The 23310-nt window shown below is 46.3% G+C and overlaps 1 protein-coding gene across 2 annotated transcripts in view; it reads left to right on the top strand.

Annotated features, from left to right (window-relative positions):
- Kcnh1 (potassium voltage-gated channel subfamily H member 1) overlaps positions 1-23310 on the top strand; it is a 268751-nt gene that overhangs the window by 20846 nt on the left and 224595 nt on the right. For both annotated transcript variants that reach the window (XM_035445712.1, XM_035445711.1), the window contains exons 2-3: positions 9002-9125; positions 13118-13224. In XM_035445712.1, the coding sequence (XP_035301603.1) occupies positions 9002-9125; positions 13118-13224 (231 nt within the window). The remainder of the gene's footprint in view (positions 1-9001; positions 9126-13117; positions 13225-23310) is intronic.

The following is a 23310-nucleotide window of genomic DNA, read 5'->3' as shown; positions in this document are numbered from 1 at the left end:
CCACACACACACACACACCACACCACATCACACACACACCACACACACACACACACCACACCACATCACACACACACCACACACACACACCACACCATACCACATACCACACACACATACACACACCACACACACCACACACACACACACACCACATACCACACACACCACATACCACACACACACCACACACACACACACCACATACCACACACACCACACACACACACACACCACACTCACACACACACACACCACACACACACAACACACCACACCACATCACACACACACCACACACACACACCACACACACCACATACCACACACACACACACACACACACCACACACACACACACACACATACACACAAACCACACACACACACACCCCACATACCACACACACACCACACACACACACACCACATACCACACACACCACACACACACACACACCACACACACACACACCACACACCACACACCACACACACACACACACCACACACACACATACACACACACACACCACACCACACACACACACACACACACACACACCACATACCACACACACACACACACACCACACACACACCACACACACACACACCACATACCACACACACCACACACACACACACCCACATACCACACACACACACACACACACACACACATACCACACACACCACACACACACACACCACACCACATCACACACACACCACACACACACACACACCACACCACATCACACACACACCACACACACACACCACACCATACCACATACCACACACACATACACACACCACACACACCACACACACACACACACCACATACCACACACCCCACATACCACACACACACCACACACACACACACCACATACCACACACACCACACACACACACACACCACACCACATACACACACACCACACACACACACACACCACACCACATACACACACACCACACACACACACCACACACACCACATACACACACACACACACACCACACACACCACACACACACACACACCACATACCAACACACCACACACACACACCACACACACATACCCACACACACACACACCAACCACACACACCACACACACACACACACCACACACCACATCACACACACACCACACACACACACACCACCACACACACACACACACACACACACCACACACACACACACACACACACACCACATACACCACACACACACACACACACACACCACACACACACACACACCACATACACACACACACACACACACACACACACCACACACACACACCCCACATACCACATACCACATACCACATACCACACACACCACACACACACACACACACACACACACATACACACACAGATACACATGCCACACACACCACACCACACCCCCCCACATACCACATACCACAAACCACACACCACACCATACACTATACACACCACATACACACACATACCACACACCACACCACACACACCACATATTATACACACCACACACACACATACCACATACCACACACACCACGCACACACACACACACACACACACACACACACACACACACACACACACTTAAATACAGAGTCAGCATTTGAGAGAAAGAATGCATTATTTGACTTTCCACGTCTGGCTTATTTAATGTAACAGTGATCTCCAGTTCCACCCACCTTCCTATGAATGCTGTGATTTCATTGTTATTTACAGCTGCGTGAAGTTCCATTCACATTTCTTTACTCAGTCATCTGTTGATGGACACGGAGGCTGGGTCCCTGTCTTGGCTGTTACGATTAGTGCCGCATGTGTAGGTCAGAGGATAGCTTGCAGGAATTGCTTTCTCCTTCTACCATGTAGTTCCTAGAAATCAAACCCAGGATGTCAGGGTTGGCCGCAAGCATCTGTACCCCATGAGCCATCTTGCCCACCTTCAAAGCCATTTGATTTGCATTTCAGTAGGGTGGCTTTTATTTCCTAGTTTTCTGTTAGGGATTTATTTATTTATTTATTTACTTATTTATTTTTATAATTGAGTAGATTCCTTGGTTCCTTGTGCAGTGTCAGGACCTCTGTTTTGCTAGCTAGCCTCTGTTTTGGCATCTCCAGTGGCGTAGCTAAACTTCTTACATGACTGCTTAGGGCTCTCAAGATTGCAGAAGCAGAAATTTTGCAAAACTAGACACTGAGCTATAGGACTGAGGTTGGCACAGCACCAACTTTACTGCAGAGGAGGCGTGTGATAGACTCAGCAGAGTCCAGGGGAGAAGAATGCAACCTGACGGAACACAAGGATGTAGACACCCGGGGCCACAGTGTTATCTCAGCTGCCTAGGTGATGCCTTGATTATGTCAGCTACCACAAAGCACGGACCTTGTGGCATATAAGGTGCTGTTCTTGTTTTTAAAGAAGAAAGCAAGACAAAGGAGCTTTCACAATTCTAGCAGAGGCCAGAGGGCTCCCACTGTCCCCCCCTTTGTGGGTATTTGTGGGACTCTCCAGTGAGATCAGGCAGTGCCAGGAGTCAGGGAAGTGTGGGTGACTTAGAGCTCTGGTCATTGTTAATGTATTAGAGCCCATTTTGCTTTCATGTCTTCTGGGCGTTCACGCAAACGAGCTGTCTGGGGCAGCCATGAGAAGATCAAGGGATGCTTCAGCACATCACTGTTAGATTGGATCACAGAGCTTGGCAGCTCCATTGTCCCCCTAGAGCCTTGACTTTGGCTTCTAGACCACAAGTTGTCCTTCTCTTGAGAACTGGCAGTCAAGAGAAGAAGGGCCAAGACAAGTAGGCTGTGAGTAATAGAGGGGTCACCTAGCTCAAGCTTTGTCTTCATCCCCTCCACATGAAGGCAGAGGCAACTGTGGGACCCATATGCAGAGCCGAATCTTCATAGAGTGGGGTCTTTATGGAGTGGGGTTTCCAGAGGGTGAGGCCTTTACTGTGGGGTCTCCACAGAGTGGGGTCTCCACAGAGTTCGGTTATCACATAGTGGGGTCATCACAGAGTGGGGGCTCCACAGAGTGGGGTCTTCATGGAGTGGGGTCATCACAGAGTGGGGTCTTTATAGAGAGGGGTCTCCACAGAATGGGGTCATCATAGGGCAGGGTCTCCGCAGAGTGGGGTCTCCACAGAGGAATGGAATCTTCATAGAGTGAGGTCTTCAAAAAAGCACTGTTTTCACAGAATGAGGTCTTCACAGGTATTCAACTGTGCGCACACGTGCACATGCACACACATGCACACAAGCACACACCCAGCAGAACTGCACCGAAGTGTGTATTGCACTGTGTCAGGCTGACTGCTGCGTAACCTATGCAGAGGGGCATTAGCTTTTACACTTGTGATGTTTGATCTTATGGGTCAACTTGGCTGGGTCTTGAGTTGCCTACTCTTGGGTATGAGGGTATTTTTGGATGAGCTCGACAATTCTGTATGAGTTTTTAAGATTATCTTTATATTTCTGTGCAAATGGCATTAGAATTTTGACTGAGATTGCACTGGACCTGCAGGTCACTTTGGGCAATGTGGCCATTTAAGTGATGCAAATTCTTGCAGCCCATAAACCCTAGTTGTCTTCCCATTGATTTGTTTGGGAGTGACATCTTTTTGATGCTCTATTCAAGTAATGGGCTGCTTTCCTGATGAGGTTTTGCTTGGCTTCAAGTTTTGTTTCCATTTGCTGAGTTGAGAGGTAGCACACCCTAGAGTCACTTAGGTTTGGATGTGAGGAGAGCGCCTGTGTTTTGCTACCTCATAATCACTCTCTTGTTTGGCAATGTGGCCAGCCAGAATGAGGACTGAAAGCCCTTAGCTGAGCAAGGCGGCTGTCATGGAGTCTTGCTCATGCTAGCATTTAACTTTATTTTTATTTTTTGGATTCTGTCTTTCTGAGCCTGTCTGTCCTATGGCAGGCAGATGTCTAGATTCCTCTGTGAAGGAGATTTTTGGGTAAATGGATCTTTTTTGGGGGTTCCCGTTAGTCCTAGTTAGGTTTCTATTATGATAAACACCATGATCAAAAGTCACTTGGGGAGGAAAGAGTTTCTTTTACCTCACAGTTACAGTCCATAATCAAAGATGAAGAGAGGACAGGAACTCAAGTCAGGATCCCGGAGGCAGGAACTGAAGCAGGGGCCACACTGCTTACTGACTTGATCCCACATTTTCTCTTTTGCCCTTTTTATATAAACTAGGACCTCCTCTTTCCCAGGTAGGGCACTACCCACAGTGAGCCAGGCCCTCCTACAACAATCATCAACCAAGAAAGTGCCTCACAGACTTGCTTACAGTCCCACCTGATGGAGGCATTTTCTCAGTTGAGGTTCCCTGTTCCTTCATATGACAGATGCCAACCAGCACACTGGCCTCATCTTTGCATTCTTCTCTCCACAGTCACGTTCAGGTAGAACACTTGCCAGGACTCTGGTGAGTTACATGCCTAAATGCCGGCCATTGTCTTCCTTCCTCCAGTCCCTGGGTGCCCAGAAACTGTCAGGACCAAGTTTATACTTGATCAACTCTTATTCTGTTCTCTTGGATTGAATAGAACTTGGTCCCCGCTGCCCCGACTCCTGACAAGCCTTTCCTGTTCTGTTTCTCTGTCCTCTTTGTATAATTTATTATTCCCTCTGTGTTTCTGTCCTTTACTCCCTCAGCCCATCTTCTGGCTACCCCCACTAGCCTTTTTGGTCTCCTACAATATTTACTTGCCCCTACCAGGCTAGTTGATCCTAACACTGGGCAGTCTGAGAGCAGCTTGACTATAGGAACTGCTATAACAATCATTGCTTATACAGATCCATCAGCCATGGGGAAGATGGCAACTTCAGAACTTCAGTGTCCCTCCCAACACCAGGGGAACCGAGAGGCCCTGACGTGTGTCACCCAAGGTGGAGATCTCTCCCACCTCCGAGAATCAAACGGAGCCAGGCACAAGCCTTCCCTTCTCATCTCCCATCTGTCCCTTCTGTGATTGTGTGGAGGAATATTCTGGAAATAGATCAGCATTCTACATCCTAAGAAGTTTTCAAGCAAGGGAAGAGACTCAGCATGGAGAAGCTGGCAGATGGAGGAGCATCTTCTGGCCATGTCCTGAGGGCACCTTCGTGCATCATAATAGATGGTGGCCAGAGTGGACTGCTGATTCATCCATTAAAAGTCTCATTGTATTTAGAGTTTCAGATGCAGATAAATCACAGAACTGGTTTGGTTTTAGTACTTAATGGAGTGAGGAGACTGCATGATAAACGATGGAGAGCATGGACTTTGAAGTCATGTAGACCTGGTTTTGAGCCCCAACTTCATGTGAATTTAGCTGCCTATTGGGTATCCAAAGAGACTCAGTTTCCCCATGAATCAGATGATGAAATCCGTGATGCTGCATTAGTAATACCCCTTCATAAAGGTTACTGAAAAGGTTAAAAAAATCTCATCTTATAGGAAAGCCTGACTCAGAGCAGATGCCAGTTAATGGCCCTGTCCTCATTGTTACCATTGACAGCACACTCCTTTCATTCCTAGCCATGGATGGCAGATCACAGGGGTGTGTGGTACCCCCAGCATACAGACACACTGTTCTGGACAGTAATGTTCAGGCCATTGTTTACAGTTAGGGTTAAAGGGAATATATGTGAGGGAGAGGAGATAATGTCATGATTGTTGGGGGCTTTGTGCTGGGATGACCACTTTCTCACCTTCTCACATAACCTTCCACATAACTGGGGACCGAACATTCAAATATATGAGCCTATGGGGCCCATTCTCATTCAAGCTGCCACACAGAGTAAATTGTTTGCCTATGTGTGAGTGTTCATGTGCAGTGTGGGTGCTTTGTTGACTGGTGTGTATGCCAGGCCCTCTGGTTCAGGGAGTCCCCTGCCTCTGCCTACCTCTCCCCACCTGTGTGCTGGGATTGACAAACACCAGCTCTGCATGGCTTTCAGGGGTCTGAGCTCTGCTTCTTGTGCCTGAACAGCAAGTGATTAATTTGCTGAGCCTCCTCCCCAGACCCCTTCTTTTATTATTCTGAGAGGCCTGATGTAGCCAAAGCTGCCCTCAAATGCGCTTTGTGGCCAAGAATGTTGAGTTTCAGATCTTTAGCCTCCTAAGGATGATCAATTCTGGCCTTGTTTTGTTTTGTGAGACAGGGCCTTGTTATATAGCACTGGCTGGCCTCATATGGCAATCTTTCTGCCTGGCCTGCTGATTGCTAGGGTGACAGGCATGTGTCAGCTGCCTGCCTCCTTCCCCAGGTGGCTGTGCACATGTCCATTTGCCTTGGCATTCCTTGTGTTCAGGGACCATGTCCCACAGGCTGATCGCCCTGTAATCCTGCCTTGTGCTTGGTACTAAGAAGCACTTGTGTTAGTTTGGGTGAGATGGATCGAGGGAGCTGGCTGTGAGCTTTCACTAGAAGCTGATCTGGGGAAGCAGGAGGTGTACACCTTCATATCTTGAAAGCTATGTTCTTTTTAAGTAGATCAAATAGGACCATCGGTATGGCTCAGTGGGTAAAGGGGCTTGACACAGAAGCTCGGCAACCAAGTTTGACCCCCAGAAGTCCGTGTTAAGGTAGAAGGGACAAACAGACCGATAAGCTTGTCCTCTACAGGTACTCCATAGCACGAGTGCCCATGCAGACATCATACACACAACAGCAGCAACAATAATAATGACTACTATAACAACAACAATAATGAGGTCAATAATGATAGTAACAAATAAACGGAGCTATTCTCAGGGAAGATGATCCCCACCCTCCCCAAACCCTGGCTCAGCATAGCCTCTGGCGTCTCTCTTTCCTTGCCTTTCCATGAGTAGTAAAACATCTTCTGTCTTTGGTGTTTTTTTTTCTTTTATGAAATGTAATAATCTTTATAAACCTGCCAAATAAGAAATAAACTCATCTGCAGAGGGCAGAGCAGCCTGTCTGACTCCATGAAGACAGGAAGAGTGGTGACCTGCACTCAGTGAATTATAGATGCTGTCCTCAGGAACAACGGGTGGCTCAGTGGGTGAAGCGCCTGCTGCAAGTCTGAGGACCTGCATTCTGATCGCCACTGCTCGTGTGAAGGGCGGGCACAGCGGTGTATGCCTGGAACTCCAGCACTGGGATGGGCAGAAACAGGTGGATCCCTGGAGCTCACTCAGCAGCCAGCCTAGCAGAGTCTGTGAGCTCCATGTTCAGTCAGAGACCCTCTCAAAAATCAGGTGGAGAGCAGTCAGGAAGATGCTTACGGTCAAGCTCTGACCTCTACATGCACGCACACACACACTCATGCACATGTGCACACACCCACTACACGCGCACACACACACACACACACACACACACACACACACACTCATCACACATGTGCACACATCCACTACACACACACACACACACTCATCACACATGTGCACACACACACTACACGCACACACACACACACACACTCATCACACATGTGCACACATCCACTACACACACACACACACACTCATCACACATGTGCACACACCCACTACACGCACACACACACATACACACACTCATCACACATGTGCACACATCCACTACACACACACACACTCATCACACATGTGCACACACCCACTACACGCACACACACACACTCATCACACATGTGCACACACCCACTACACGCACACACACACACTCATCACACATGTGCACACACCCACTACACGCACGCACACACACACACTCATCACACATGTGCACACATCCACTGCATGCACACACACACACACACACACACACACACACTCTCATCACACATGTGCACACATCCACTGCATGCACACACACACACACACTCATCACACATGTGCACACATCCACTGCATGCACACTTACACTCATGCACACAAGTCCACACATCCACACAGACAGGTACATGCACACATAATGAAGTCGCTTTGTTTTGTTGATGTGTATTCAGTGATACGGAAAAATCAGGGACTATGTTTCATGGGAAGTCACTGATGCACACACAGTATAAAAATGCTATTCTAGAACAAATTAGCCTCCCAATAGAAAGAACCATTATATCACTATGTGTACACACACATATGAGATGTATACTCTCCCATTCATAACAGGAATGAGCATGTATGCATTTCTTTTAGGGGGTGAGATGCGTGGGAATATGTGCAGAGGAGGGAGCCAGGCTAAAATAATGGTTATGTCAAAGACTCTTACTTTATCTGTTCAATTTAAATTATTGAGATCAAAAGAGGGACACTTAATTTCTTGAGCACAAAAGATACTGACGACTTTTGATTTTCAAAATGTTAAAACCATGAGAAAACAACTAAGCCAGCCTGCTTGTCTGCCTCCTTAAACCCTGGCTCCCGAGCGAGCAGGAGGCTGGCCACTGTCACGCAGATCTGTGGCTGCAGGATTTCAAAGTCACAGGCGGTTCTGTGGTGTGAGCCCCTTGATGGCTCTCTACAGCAGGCCACTGTCCTCATGAGGTTTCTCCTATGTGTCGTGCGAGGTGATATGCTACCCACTTCCCCCGATTCCATAGAAAGGCCTTGTAGAATGGCCAGGGCTTGTCAGGGTCAACAAAGCCAATTTGTGTCCTTTGGGCAAGAGAATAAGGCTAAGGTGCCACACAGAGCCCAGAAGAAACTGCTCTGGCTCTTCTGCTTCATATTATGGCTGTACTTCCAGAGGGATGAAAAATTAGGGCTTTACTCTTTCTCAGAGGAACTCAACAGACTCCTGTAGGTTCCTGGGTTGGTGGCTAACCACGATTCCTTTCCTAGGATACACTGACCTTGATTAGTATTTACGTTTATAATTTCCAGTTCCAAAGCTTGATTCTCTCTGGGGACTTGGTTCTCTATGAGAGGCTGTATCTATAAGCTTCAGGACTACTGAAATTATTCATGTCAACTGACACCCTGCCTCAAGTGCTCTTTCTTTCTTTTTTGAAACAGATACTAATTTTGTGTTGGGGAATGCCCAAATAGTGGACTGGCCCATCGTGTACAGCAATGATGGATTCTGCAAACTGTCTGGCTACCACCGGGCGGAAGTGATGCAAAAAAGCAGTGCTTGCAGGTACCCCCTTCTGGTGAAATTTTATTGTCATGACTCCTGTAGTTTGTGCACGTGCTGGAAACACCAATGGAGATGTAGAACACGGTTCCTACAACTGACAAGCCAGCAGTCAGTAAGATGGGGAATGGAAAACAGAAAAATCTTTATGACATTGTCTTAGGGTTTTTATTACTGTGAAGAGACACCATGACCGCAGCAACTCTTACAAAGGAAACATTTAATCATGAGTGGCTTGCTCACGGTTTCAGAGGTTCAGTCCATTATGAACATGATGGGAGCAGGGCAGCGTGCAGACAGATGTGACACTGGAGCAACAGCTGCATCTTGCAGGCAACAGGAAGTCAACTGACTGTCACACTGAGGGATGCTTGAGCAGAGACGTCACAGCCTGCCCCCACAGTGACTCACTTCCTCCAACAAGGCCACACCTCCTAATAGTGCCACTCTCTTTGGGGGCCATGCTTTTGACCCACCATAGATGTGAACTCAGAACTTTATGAGGTTCAGATAGAATTGAATGTAATAGTTAGAAAATTAAACAGAATTTAATATAAATAAAATGCAGCTTTTGATGATTACATTAAAATTTTTTGAATTAATTAATTAAGTCAAGACAGCAGTGTAGCTCAGGCTGGTCTCAAACTTGCTAGCTAGCCAAAGATGACGTGGAGCTTCTGATGTACCTGACTCAGACTCAAAAGTGCTGAGATTATAGACAGGTGTGTGCCAGTGTGACCTGTTTATGCAGGTCTGGGAATTGAACCTGGGGCCTTGTGCTTGTTAGGCAAGTAAACACTCTGTCAGCTGAGCTATATCCCCAGCCCAAATTTCTAAAGCTTTATGAATATTTTATGGAGAGGAATTACAAGTTAAGGCCTCGTTTGCACACTTTTCTTCAGCCAGAATTCTTTAGAGGAGAAAGCACACTGTCATCTGTTGTGTGACATGCATAGCTGTGCATTTCATAGGAACACCTCAGGACCTTGAGCCTGGAAGTTAGAAACGCTGTTTCCAAGGTGCTGAGCTGGCATGCACCCTGGACTCTGCCAGGCATTCCTCTGCAGCCATGGTTGGATCCTGGCTTGGCATGGCTTCTGGGTACCCCCACCCCATCTTCTGTGGTGTATTCATGGAGTGGAACCATCGTCTAAACCAAGAAGTAAACTCATCATGGAGTGTGGAGATGCCTGCCCTGCCCTGTGTTTTCATGTGTTAGATCAGCCACATCAACTGCTAACAAACTATTACATGCTGGGACAGTATGTGAATTGTTGAGCCTGATAAATGGGTGGTTTTACTTTGCTTCCGTTATAGATTTGGAAATAGTGTTTTCAGTGTACACGAACGTCCTGCATTCTCGGTGTGCTATTTTCCATTGAGTATCTGTTCTTATCTGTCCATCTCCACCTGCAGACTGACAACTGACAAATCTCAGGAGTTAGCTTCACTTCCCTTACAAACCAGCGCAAGTCTATATTGCTCACTTATTGGCTGCACTCACCTGTAGGACCACAGAGGCATTCCCTCGATGAGTTTACCAACTTTTCTTTTATACAGTTCTAAGCAGTGTATTCGGCCACAACACCCGGGCACTCCCCTCCTGTCTGTTCCCACTGCTGTCCTGGTTGATCAGGCCTTCTCTTTTCCTTATTTCCGCACAGTAGACAGTTGCATTCTGGTGTCCAGTAAAGGAAATGTTCACATATTAGTGAGCTACAGCTTGGAGAAGTCTGTGAGCCTAGTGCAAATGGGTGTAACCTTACACTTTATCTGTGGGGACCCAGATGGGAGTTCTGGGGTTCCACTTGCTTGTGAGGAAACTGTAGCTGTGGGTACCAGCACTTCCCTTAAATGAAGGCCATTGATCCAGAAAAATGTCTCAGAGAGAGAGGAAGTGGGAGAGAGAGACAGAGAGACAGACAGATAGATAGATAGATAGATAGATAGATAGATAGATAGATAGATAGGCCATCTTGTTCCCAGGTTGGGATGATTTAGTCTTGATCTATTCTTCTTTGTAGAGATATCTCCAAGTTCTCCTTTCCATTTTCCTGGCATCTAGGTCTTAAGTACAGTTCTGAAGCCTAAAACACTACATGAACCTCTACAAGGAAGTCCACATAGTCAGTCACACCTCTCAGTGGCTAGAAGGAACATAGAATGACAAAGTGACACCAGAATCAGAAAATAGCACCTAGGAGTCTTTCCTTTCAGAATGCCAGAGTTGGGAAGCCTGGAGTGAGCCTTGGTCCAGCGTCCAAGCCCGGCATCGGGCTTTACTGGAGGTTTGGTCTAGGTCAGAATTGTACTTGATAGTACGTTTTTGTTTTTATTTTATTTTTTTGAGGTTCTTTGGGCTAAAATCCCATGATTCCTTGAGTCAAGTTTTCATGAAAAAGCTAGAACACATTCAGTGTGTGGCATTAGAAGATGGGAAATGCATGGTTTTGAGCCCACACTCCCATTTCTGCATGGCCTCAGGCTATAGGCAGGGATCACTACAGCCTCCCCATGTTGCTGGAAGGCCTGGGGTCTGTGAGGGGTGCTTGTTGGACCCTGAGTGGTGGTGTCAGAGAGCATGACTTTCCTGTCCATTTCTTCTTGCATTTTTTTGTGTCCTGTGCCCTTGTTCATCTTACTTAGTTGAGGATTTATTCTGCTCTTGGAGGATGAGCCTTGGTGACAGTTCTGGCATCTTTCCTGCCTCTGGTGAGAGCCAGGGCTCGCAGGCAGTGCCCTACCATCCTGATATTTTCTCCGATCTTTTACACGCGGTGCACTTACTTCCTGAGGCTGCTTTTTCCAGCAGGAAGATGTATTATTAAGGCTTGTGGGGTTTTATTTTCTCAGTTCTTTCGACCCAGTGCTGTTGTCTTCTTCAGAGGGTGAGGAGTCAGGAGAAAGTCACACAGACAGTGGCAGAAGCTTCTGTCTTTCCTTAGCTGGGTCTTCAAGCTAGAGCATCAACTTGTACCCCCCCTTCTTATTCAGTAACTTCTTGTGCCCCCTCCCCCACTCCAGTTTATTTTGTCAGGAATTAGAAGAAAAATCCATGGTTCAAATTTGCCCAGTCATTTCCTCAGAAATCTGGAGTTGCATTTCTAAGATATAATCTAACTATTTCTCCTTTGTTTAAACCCATCCCAGGCCTTCTGGCTGGTTACAGGCTACAATCTCGGTTACCTTCATGGCCGAGAATGCTATAGTGTCTTCTGTCTTCTCCATGTTCTCTGCTGAAACCCTTCCCTTCCCTGTCTGCCCTGCAGTCATGTGGAATGGATGCATTCCCAGGTTCTAGAATGGCTCTTACATTTGTAATTGTCACACACCAGGAGCCTTGCCTGACCGAGCAGAGGGCCTGCCTGGGTGCCCTGAGACACTCATGCTTCTAGTTCATGACTCAGCTTCCCATCTATGTCTGCCATTAGAAGCTTAGTTTTAAGGGGCAGAAGTGGAGACTAAAAAAATAAAACAGTTAAATCGACAAATCTTCTTAATTAAATTAATGTTTTTATTGTATATGAGTGCGTTCATATGTACATGTGTATGTATATCCATGTGTGTATGCAGGTTTGTGAATGTTTTTGTGTGCAGATATGTTCATGTGTGTTTACATCATGTGTATCCATGTATGTATGTGTGTGTGTGTGTTTGTGAATGTTTTTGTGTGCATGCATATATGTGTGTTCACATGTGTGTTTGAATGTGTGTGTTCATGTATGCGTGTGTATTCGTGTGTGTGTGTGTGTGTGTGTATTCGTGTGTGTGTGTGTATTCGTGTGTGTGTGTGTGTGTATTCGTGTGTGTGTGTGTGTATTTGTGTGTGTGTGTGTATTCGTGTGTGTGTGTGTGTGTGTGTGTGTGTGTATGTGTGTGTGTGTGTGTGTATGTGTGTGTGTGTGTGTGTATGTTCAGTGCTTGAGGTGGAACATGTACTTGCAGACAAATGAATGCTTGTTTAGTTGCTAATGGGCTTCCTGGTTGACTTTCAGTTTTATGTATGGAGAGCTGACCGATAAGGACACGATTGAAAAGGTTCGCCAGACCTTTGAGAACTACGAGATGAATTCCTTTGAAATTCTGATGTACAAGAGGAACAGTGAGTACCAGGCAGCTCTGCGCTCTGTTTTCACGTGCTCCAAGGGGTGCTCATCACTGGGACTATTTCACGTGATCCAAGGGGTGCTCATCTCTGCGCTCTGTTTTCATGTGCTCCAAGGGGCTCTCATCTCTGGGACTATTTGATTTTTCTTCTTTCCCTTCATCTAGTTACTGGAAGTAATTGTGTGTCACTAACTAATTAAGACTTCATCTGTTTTTCTCTTAAGTCATTGTTTTTCCTGTTGGTTTATTTATGAATTGCTAGTGGAAGGCTCCAGGAGTTCTAATGATGAACCCAGGAGACAGTACTAACAACAGGGCATTGTGCATTTGCCTTTGTTTTGGCCACAATTATTTCCACCAAGTATTTAACGAAGTCTGTAGCCACGAACAAGCGTAGAACTGGCTTTCCTCTTAGGATTCTTGCTCAACAGAGGTGAGCTATCCTAAGAAGTGAAGAAGGTGGGGTGCATGGCCACAGCCAGACTCCTCGATTCTGTTTTGTGGGCTGTGCTGTAGATCAAATCCTGCTGTAAAGATTTGTGTGTGTCAGGCAGGTATTCTACCAATGGAGCTACACCCTCAGGCCCCTGGTTCCGTTTTTAAAAGCTGCTTTGTTTATAAATAATTCTACTCTTTGATTGAGGAAGACACCTGATGTCAACCTCTGGTCTACTCCACACCCGTGTACACATAAATGCACTTACATGTATATACAACACAGGTAAACATGCATACACACATGCATGTCACACACACACACACACACACACACACACACACACACACACACACACACGCGCGTGCCAATGAAGAATCCTGCCTTTTACAAAAGAAGGATTGATTGGCAGGTTACTGGGTCAACTAACATTTTTGGAGGGGCCCAGATGGGGCACTAGGGTGTGTGTTTGTGTGGTGGTATTCCAGGATCAGTGATTGACAGTTTGCTTTGGAAAGCAAAGGGCATGTGCTGTTTTCATCTGGAAGAGGCCGGGACTCTTCCTGACTGCCTGGAATGTTGGGTCAGGCAAACGAGGGGACTGTTTGCTTGGTGGTCATGTAGATGTTGGCTTGAGAGCTGTGCTCTGGTCATGACCAAGTTCAACAATACTGCTCCTGCAGCTTGTTCCCACTCTAGCTCATCAGCAGTTCTCCTTTCTATCCCACTGTTAGCAATAGGAGGAACCAGGTAAAGGATTTCGAGGGGCTCTATGCTGGTCTTTTCACTAGGGTGGAATACAGATCTAAGGCACAGCTCTGACTAGAAGCATGCCCACAGCAGCCTTCGCATGGAGGAGGCATGGGCTGCACATGTGCCCTGAGCTAATAGAGTAAAGGTTGTGGTTTCCCACACCGAAGCCTTTATGTACTGAACAGTGTGACTTGCCCCATGGCACAGAACGCTAATTGGTAGGTTTATCACACAAAGAATGCCCTGCTTTTCTATTTTGCTTAAGAGTTTTAAAGCTTCATTAGACTATACACTCAACCTGCTCAAATTCAACTACACATTTGGAACAAAACGGAGAGAGAAGGAGACAAAATTTAAATTGTTAAGTGATTTCACATTTATTTATTTATTTATTTATTTATTCTATGTGTTTTTCACATTATGTATTCTTGATCTCATTCATTCCCCATCCCTTCTCATCCCCCCCTTGGCCCCTGCAACTCCCCACCTGAATAAAACAAAATTCAAGAGAAAAAAAGGAAGAAAATAAAACAAGAAAAATAAAGAAAAGGGAAGGAATTAAACATCATGGACGCTGCAGTGTGACCCAAGGCGTCATGCTGTACACCCTTTGTCCATATATCTCTACTTGCAAGTGTTAATTACAAAGAGTTATTGGTCTGGTTCAAGGCCCCGAGTCTCTACTACATGTTCAAAGCTGTCCCCACCCCCGGACTCTTCTGGATATTCTGCTGCCTGTGTTGTGGAGGTCCTGCAACTTTGGGTCTGTGGGTCAGGTCCCTTCATGTGTTCCAGCAGGTCAGAGATGGGGTGGATGTTGGGCAGCTCTCCCATGCTCACAGCTTTGGGGCTGGCTCATCCACACCTGTGCTAACAGGGTAGGCTCTCTTGTGTTGCCCTGGTGAGTTACAGGGCCCACTCTCCTGAATGTTGTAGCTATTCAGTGATGTAGTGATTTCAATTCCTTCCAGCAGGCACAGGCCCCAGAGGTAGGAAAGATGGAAGAGGGGGGCTCCTTGCTCTCTGAGGCTGAGGCCCTGCAGGGCGAGCACCTCACTGCACTGGAAGTGATTCTTGATTCTTGTATTGGGAATCTGAGCTTTAGGAAGGCAGGTGCTCTCCATGCTGACCAGTTCATCTGCCTGGCCACTAAATGGTCCACATCTGTTCCCACGCCAGAGGCTTATGGAGGGACAGATGACAGTCTCTGAATTAGCTCACTGACCTGAGCTATTCTGTCAGGTTGATGCTAAAACTCTTCAAGAGTCATGTGTCACACCTGATTTTCACTTCTTTGGGAACTTAGAAGACAGGAATGTTGAGAGCAGTGCAGGGGATGGAGGCCTGGCTTGTGAAGTTTCAGAGGGAAGTTTAAAGTCTCTATCGGGGCTACTTGTTATTTTGAATTAAGAGTCTGTGGTTCTGGTTAGCCGGGGCTGAAGAATCATCTGTGATTAACAAGATACCAGAACTAATAAATCGAAACCTTGCTTTGCTGGGCTGCTTGATGCTGGTTGGCTGGAGCTGACAAATTAGCGATGACTAAGAAGAGACTGGCATCGCTGAAGTGAAATCTCCTGGGAAGTGTTTCCTGAGAATGTAAAGAAACTGTGTTTGAGGAGCAGCCAAGGTGGTAACTCAGGCTGACTGCTGGACTTGGTAATATAGAGTCACCCAAGTGGTGCTGATTTTGAAGGCTTGAAAGGGTCATGGAGAGCAGCTGAGGCTTGGCACTGTGAGAGGCCAGGAGAGGCCATTGGTGAAGCTGCAGCCTCAGTGGCTGTTGAAGGCCCAGGACTGAAGGGGTCATGCACAGAAAGTGCAGCCCAGTTGCAGCAGAGTCCCCAGCATTTTGGAGACACCCGTACCATTGGAAGACCACCAAGGACAGCAGCAGCCAGCAGGAGCCTAGATGAGCTGTGTGTGCTGCAGAGGGCAGAGCTGAAGAAGTGACCCTGGCCCTTTGGAAGAGCCCAGAAGATCACGAGTGGGGCCTAGTCAATGGATGGTTGGATTTAGTTCGATTGTGATTCTGCCCTGATTCTTCCCTCTCGAAATAAGAAAGTATTTTACTGGAGCCCATAGTTGAGGGCCTTGAATTTTAAAAGAATTTGGATTTTAGAAGAGAAAGGCTATTTTAAAGGGACTGAAATTTTAATGTGTTTAAATTTGTAAAGACCTTGGGACTTTTAAAGTTATTTATGTTTTTACTGTAAGATCTTGGAGATGATTAAGAAGGGAAGAGTTGTGGCTTAATAGTGATGTGTTTGTGTGTCAAGTTGTACTGGTTGGTTTTGTGTGTCATCTTGACACAAGCTAGAGTCATCAGAGAGGAAGGAGCCTCAGTTGAGGAAATGCCTCCATGAGATCCAGCTGTAAGTCATTTCACTGTGGGTGGTGTCATTCCTGGACTCGTGGTCCCTGGTTTCCATAAAAAAGCAGGCTGAGCAAGTCATGAGGAGCAAGCCAGTAAGCAGCACCCTCCATGGCCTCTGCATCAGCTCCTGCCTCCAGGATCCTGCCCTGTTTGAGTTCCTGTCCTGACTTCCTTCAGTGATGAACAGCAACTTGCTTTTTGGGCTTTGTGTTTTGTTACAGCAATAGAAACCCTGACTAAGACAGGGGTCAAAGGATCCTTTTCACAGGGTCACCTGAGACCACTGGAAAGCACAGATGTTTATATTACAATTCATAACAGTAACAAAATTACAGTTAGAAGTAGCAACAAAACTAATTTTATGGTTGTGTGTGTTCCACAACATGAGGAACTAACTGTATTAAAGTTCCATTTCTCTGCTAGGAAGACTGAGAAGCACTGATTTAGGAGGTAGAACCTTGATCTTGATAGAGGAAATAATCACTCAGGTTGGTGTTGAGGTTTTATAGCCTGGCCCCACTTCCTGTTCCTTTTCTGCTTGCTGACTGCCAGCCCCGTGTTCTGCTGCTGTATCTTCTTTGCTCTGATGGGCCCCGTTGCCCCTGAAACTGCAAGCCAAAACAAGCCATTTCTCCTTGAAGCCGTTTATCTCAGAGACAGGAAGGAAACTAACATGCTGGGTGTTTACAAGGTTCTAAGTTTTCCTTATTATCAGCAATGCTGAGCTGATGTGGTGATGTTCTCCTGTGTCCCCAACCCTCAGGAGGCTGAGGCAGAGGCAGAAGGATTGAGTTTGAGGTCAGCCTGAGCTACATATTGAGACCCTGCCTCAAAACCAAACCAAACCAAACCAAAATCCAGGAAAACAAAACAGAACTGATACTAAGGTAATGTCGGCAGGCAGCTGTTCTGTTGACACTGTGTCTGGGAGGATGACAATTGCTGTGTCAAAGACACATGCTCCTGAAACATTTGCCAAGTGCAGCGGTCTGCAGAGTGTAAGTGGCTGACTCACTGCGCTGCACGAGCCTGAGTATGCATTTCAAATGATCAAACTGCCCACAATGAAGGTTTTTGTCTGTCAACTTTTTAGTAGCAGTGAGACTGAATTGCTTTTCTTCCTGTCTGTCCTAGCCAGGGTGCTATTGCTGTGGTGTCTTAGTTAGGGTTTTACTGCTATGAACAGATGCTGTGACCACAGCAACTCTTATAAAGGAAAACATTTAATTGGGGCTGGCTTACAGTTCAGAGGTTCAGCCTGTTGTCACCATGGTGGGAAGCATGGCAGTGCACAGGCAGGCATGGGAGGTCTACATCTGGATTGGCAGGCATCAGGAAGTGATCCAGTAGGCCTGGCTTGAGCTTCTGAGACCTCAAACCCTACCCACCACCGGTGACCCACTCCCTCCAACAAGGCCACACCTCCTCCAGTGAAGTCGATCCTCAGACAATGCTGCTCCCTGTGAGTGGGTGGGGCCATTTGCATTCAAGCCACCACTCTGCTCACGAAAGTCACCATTTTAATGTCACATGTTCAGATTCTAGGCCTTTCTGTTCTATTTAATTCTAGTGATTTCTGCATTGGTATTTATAGGCCTTTAAATGTTTTTGAACATGTATGTATGCTCATGCCGGCACATGTAATGTGTATGGATGTATGTGTGTACACATGCATGTGTACACGGAAGTTGATATGGTGTCTTCCTTGTTCGATACTTTACTTCAGCAGTCTCCCAATGACCTTGGAGCTCACAAATGCTGGCTGGCTGGCTCTGTCTCCTGAGCACCGAGGTTAAAGTGCCGTATGTGTGAGTTCACCCACTGAGCCTTCCATCTCCCTGTCCTGTTGACAAGCTCCTCCAAGTGTTGTGACTTTTCTTTCTCTTTGTCACTCTTTAGTGTTTGTGGGAGATCTTCTAGTCATAGGTACCTGCTTCTAGTCCACCCTTTTGGGGAGTTGGGGGTGTGTAGCCAAAGGCTTCAGTGGAGTGGTTTGGAGTGAGAGCAGGCATTTCATGCGTTGGAAGATGGGTTATTCCATCCGTTGGTTGGCCTGTATCTTTTGTCACGTTACTGCATACTCAGGAGGCTGTGTAGTTTCCTTGCAATAATAATTATCATGAATGAGCAAATTCAGCAAATATTTATGTGCTCACTCTTATGATGGCTTATTAGTTTCTTCCTTTTTCAAACAAGAAAATCAAGAAGCCTTATCTCCGAGTAAAAGCCACTCTGGCCAGTGTGTTGTCATCTGCCTCCCCCTGCACCCCTCTCCCCCTGACACATACACACACACACACACACACACACACACACACACACACACACACACAGAATGTGTATGACTCCATGGTTTGAGGAAGGCTGGTGTGTCTCTGAGCTTGGAGCAGCTGTGCAGTTAGAGATGCCCAGGGAAAGGTATCCTGTAGCATTTCTGCTGGGCCAGTTCTTGTAGAAGGAGCTGCAGGCCATGTATTGATTCCTACAGGCAGCTCAGCCCTGACCGTAGCTGAGCTGAGATACGTAGGTGAGAAATAACTTCTGCTTTTTGTGAGTGGATCAAATATAATTGCTGAAACAGTCATACTTTGCCCATTTTACAAACGGCTCATCTTTTCTTTAATCTGTGAAAGAGCTGCTGATGTGTTGTGGCTATCAATCTCAAATCAAACACACACTGAGAACTATTTTCCTTATTAAAATTCTATTTTATGTTAGGGAACTTAAGAAAAAAACACATAGAAGTGAAAAAAATTTTGGAGACATGGTTTTACTGTGTATCCCTAGAGGGACTGAATGTCACCTTGTAAATGAGGCTGACCTCAAATCCACAGAGATCTGCCTACTTCTGTCTCTGGAGTGCTGGGTTTAAAGTTATGCACCACAATGTCTGGCAGATGTGAATTTTTTCATATCAGTGTTTTTTCACATTTTTGAGTTTTGTATAAGTTTTTAGGGAACTCTTTTCCTTATCCAAGTAATAAAAGCACTCTTCATTTTCTGCTTGACTACCCAAGTAGTTGTGTAAAAATACTCTTTAGAATATTAAGTAATTTGGAATATATTTTTATATACCATGTGATGTTAGCATTTAAACTGATTTTATATATTGCTCACTGAATTGTCATAGTATTGCTTATTAAATAGTTCAGTTCCTCCTGATTTGGAATTCCCTTTTCTTCCTTTGTTTGTATGCGTTCATGTGTGTGCAGGTGTTTGTGTGTGCATGTATGTGTACACATGCTTGTGTGCACATGCTTGTTTGCTTGTGTGTGTACTTACATGCATAAAGCGTGAGCCTGTAGGTTTAAGATATCTTTATTCAGATCAATACCAGAAAAACACAAGCCAGAGCGTGCCCAGGGCAGCCGAGCATCGAGGCCAGAGAGAAGAGGCCTCCCATGTGCTTGCTGTCCCTTAAGAACTTATCCTGCTGATTTGGTAGACTTTGGGGAGCCCCTTTTGAGGGCCTTAACCTGCCTGGGGAGTGGAGGGGGTATGGCTACGGGCAGGTGGGATGTTGTGGGGGGAGGGAGAGGGAGAAGGGATTGACATCTGAAGCAAGCTTGTTCCTAATTTGAACTAATAAAATAAAATAAAATATAAAAAAAAGAACCTATCCTGCGTGCATCCTGACCTCACCTTGACTATGCCTAGGAGGCGTGGTTACAGTGTCCCCTACACACGCATAGGAATATGAATGCATGTGCCTGTGTGTGGAGGCCAGAGGACAATCTCCATGTCATTCTTTAGGATTCATCCACCTTGTGTTTTGAGACAGGGTCTCTCGTTGGCCTAGAGTGTCTTGAGCAGGCTGGCTGCTCTAGAGAGCGTCCTGTCTCTGCTTGCCCAGTGCTCGGATTGCATATGTGAACCACTATGGCCAACACTTTTATATGGCTTATGGCAACTGAATTCAGATGCTCACACTTGTGTAGGTTTATCTTCTGAGCCATCTCTGCAGCCCCACCCTTTTCCTTATACAGTGAATCCTCACATCTGTGTGTTTGTTTCTGTCTTCTTGTTCTGCTGTGTGAGAGGGTACAGGGGTTTTCCTTATTTACTGCAGGGCCAGAGTTACAGTAGCTATTCCACCTCATAGCACTTGATCAGATAAGTCTTATAAAATATATAGATTAATACTTGTGATTGATACTTAAGACAGAGATAGCAGATAAGAAATCTAGTCATTGGCCAGCAGCATTGTAATTAATATAAGACTTTATGTGTTATTTCGGGCGCCCACATGGCAGCAGGGCTCGGGAGGCTTGGTGGAAAGATTTATCCTTACAAAATACTACAGGGCTAAAGTTACAGTAGCTACCCGCTTCTCATAGCACTGTGAAGCTTCCCATACTTACTACAGGGCTAAAGTTACAGTAGTTACTCCATATCATAGCACAGTGAGGTACAAACTGTAGCTCATCAGAGCCTGGCCAAGTACTCAATAAAGGATTTTTTTTTCTTTAACAGTTGTTTGTCTTACAAGCAGTGCTAGTGACTCTTAATTATTATAGTAGGTAGTCATTGTCATTATCTTTTCCCTTACGGCCGTGTGTACACCTTTATTTTTCTATTTGAGTCAAATTCCAACTTATCAAGCTCTTAAGAAAATCCAGGAGGCCTCCCCCGTGACTCTGACTGAAGCTACATTTTATTTATATATTAAGCAGGAGGTCTGACATCTTACCCAGTTGTGATGTCTTTCTATAAGCAGCACCACTTTCCAACGATTTAGGTTTTGTTCTATGCTCTTTACTTATGTGGAGGCTGAGGCATTGCTTTTTCTAGCTCCCCACTTGCTGTGGTTAAGATAGGCCCTCTCCCCTCAGAGCAGGGTGAGTTTCCTCACATATTTTGAGATATATTTTCTTTCAAGTCCTTCAAACAACCCTGGGGATTTCAGTCCTTAGCAGAAGAACTAGAAAGGAAGAGTGAAAGGGAAGTGGTAGCTTTAAACAACCATGAGTCACCTGTGTTTATTTTTACCTCATCTTAGGGAAGCTGGTTATCCCTATTTTATAAGTGGCTTTAGCCCTATTTTGTAACTGATGCTGAGAGAAACGAAGCTGCCTTGACCAGTAAAGAGAATTCACCCCTGGGATTTGGGAGGCCACTCCTCCACTCCCACCCTACGCTGCCTCAGATTTCTGCATTTATCGTTTATCTTAGCAGAAGTGAACCCCAGACCAAGTGGCCTGCTCCTGGGCCAGGCTGCTGTTCCTGAGGTCTGTTTCTAGACCGGGCATTGTGGCCAGCATGATGTGGCCCTTCCCAAGAGCAGTCAAAGTAGCTTGGTCTGTCCTTCTGCTATTTAACCTGGTGTGATGCCCAGAGGTTGGGTTATACAGAGTGCCTAGTGGGAGACTCAAGGAAGGGTGATGGCAGTCCAGGAATCTCTCATAAAGCACAGCCTTGTGTCTTGTTATCTGGCCACACAGCGGAGGATGTGCCAAGGCCTGGCTAAGTGGTACGGACATCACTTCCTAAGGGACGAGGGTCAGAGTGAACAGAGGTGTCCAACCTGGACCTCACCTTCTATTGACCATCCTTGGCCATGGATGGACCCCTATCCCGGGCCAGCGGCTGCCTCTCCATCAACAACACTGTCAGGCGCTGCTTTCCTAGGCTTGAACATCCATCTTCCTTAGACATAGCGGGGCATCAAATGCTTGCCTTTCTCTGTATGTGCATACCTGGGCTCATTGCTAGCCTGAATCACAATGGAATAGTCTTGTTGCAGCTCTGGGCTCTGAGACCTCTGGAGTCCATCTGCTCTGGCCTCTAGCAACAGGAAGAACCAAAAGGGTCCTGGATGTCCTTAGGACCTCCAGAGAGGGAGATATGAGACTGGATGGTGGAGGCCCCAGACTCTAGAAGGCTCATGTTCGGGTGAAGCATCTGGTTTCATCTATTGAGAATCTGAGTGATGGTTCACTAGATTGGAGGCTCTCAACCTGTGCGTCATGACCCCTTGGGGTTGCCTATCAGATATCCTGCATATCAGGTCTTTCCATTACGATTCACAGCAGTAGCAAAATTACAGTTATGAAGTAGCGATGGAACACTTTTGTGGTTGGGGGTCAGCACACATGAGGAACTAACTGTATTAAAGGGTCACAGCGTTAGGAAGGTTGAGAACCACAGTACTAGATGAGACTGTTTTGCTGTAAGGAGGATGGCATTGGACTCTCTGGTCTGTGCTGGAAGACTCTGGTTCTTTCTGGAGTATTTCCAGATGTGAAAAGTTGGTCTGTTCCACTTGCTTTCTTAGTTTGGGATGGAGGAATGCCTGAGTCTCTGAGAAGACACTGCTGTAGAACTGGTGTTTTGACACAGCTACTAGCAATGGCTGCCTGGTACACAGCATGCCACTGGGGTGGGCATGCAGGGTAGTAAGACAGAGAAAGTAGGTCGAGACTCCTGTCCACAGACTGGACTATGAGCTGTGGTCCCCAGTTGTAACGACAACTCTTTCCACCAACCGCCCAAGCCCTGCCGCCATGTGGGTACCC

Source organism: Cricetulus griseus, chromosome 5, assembly GCF_003668045.3.
Source record: "Cricetulus griseus strain 17A/GY chromosome 5, alternate assembly CriGri-PICRH-1.0, whole genome shotgun sequence".
Lineage (NCBI taxonomy): Eukaryota > Metazoa > Chordata > Mammalia > Rodentia > Cricetidae > Cricetulus > Cricetulus griseus.
The sequence above is the reverse complement of the archived record's forward strand: the minus strand, read 5'-3'. Positions and strand labels throughout refer to the sequence as shown.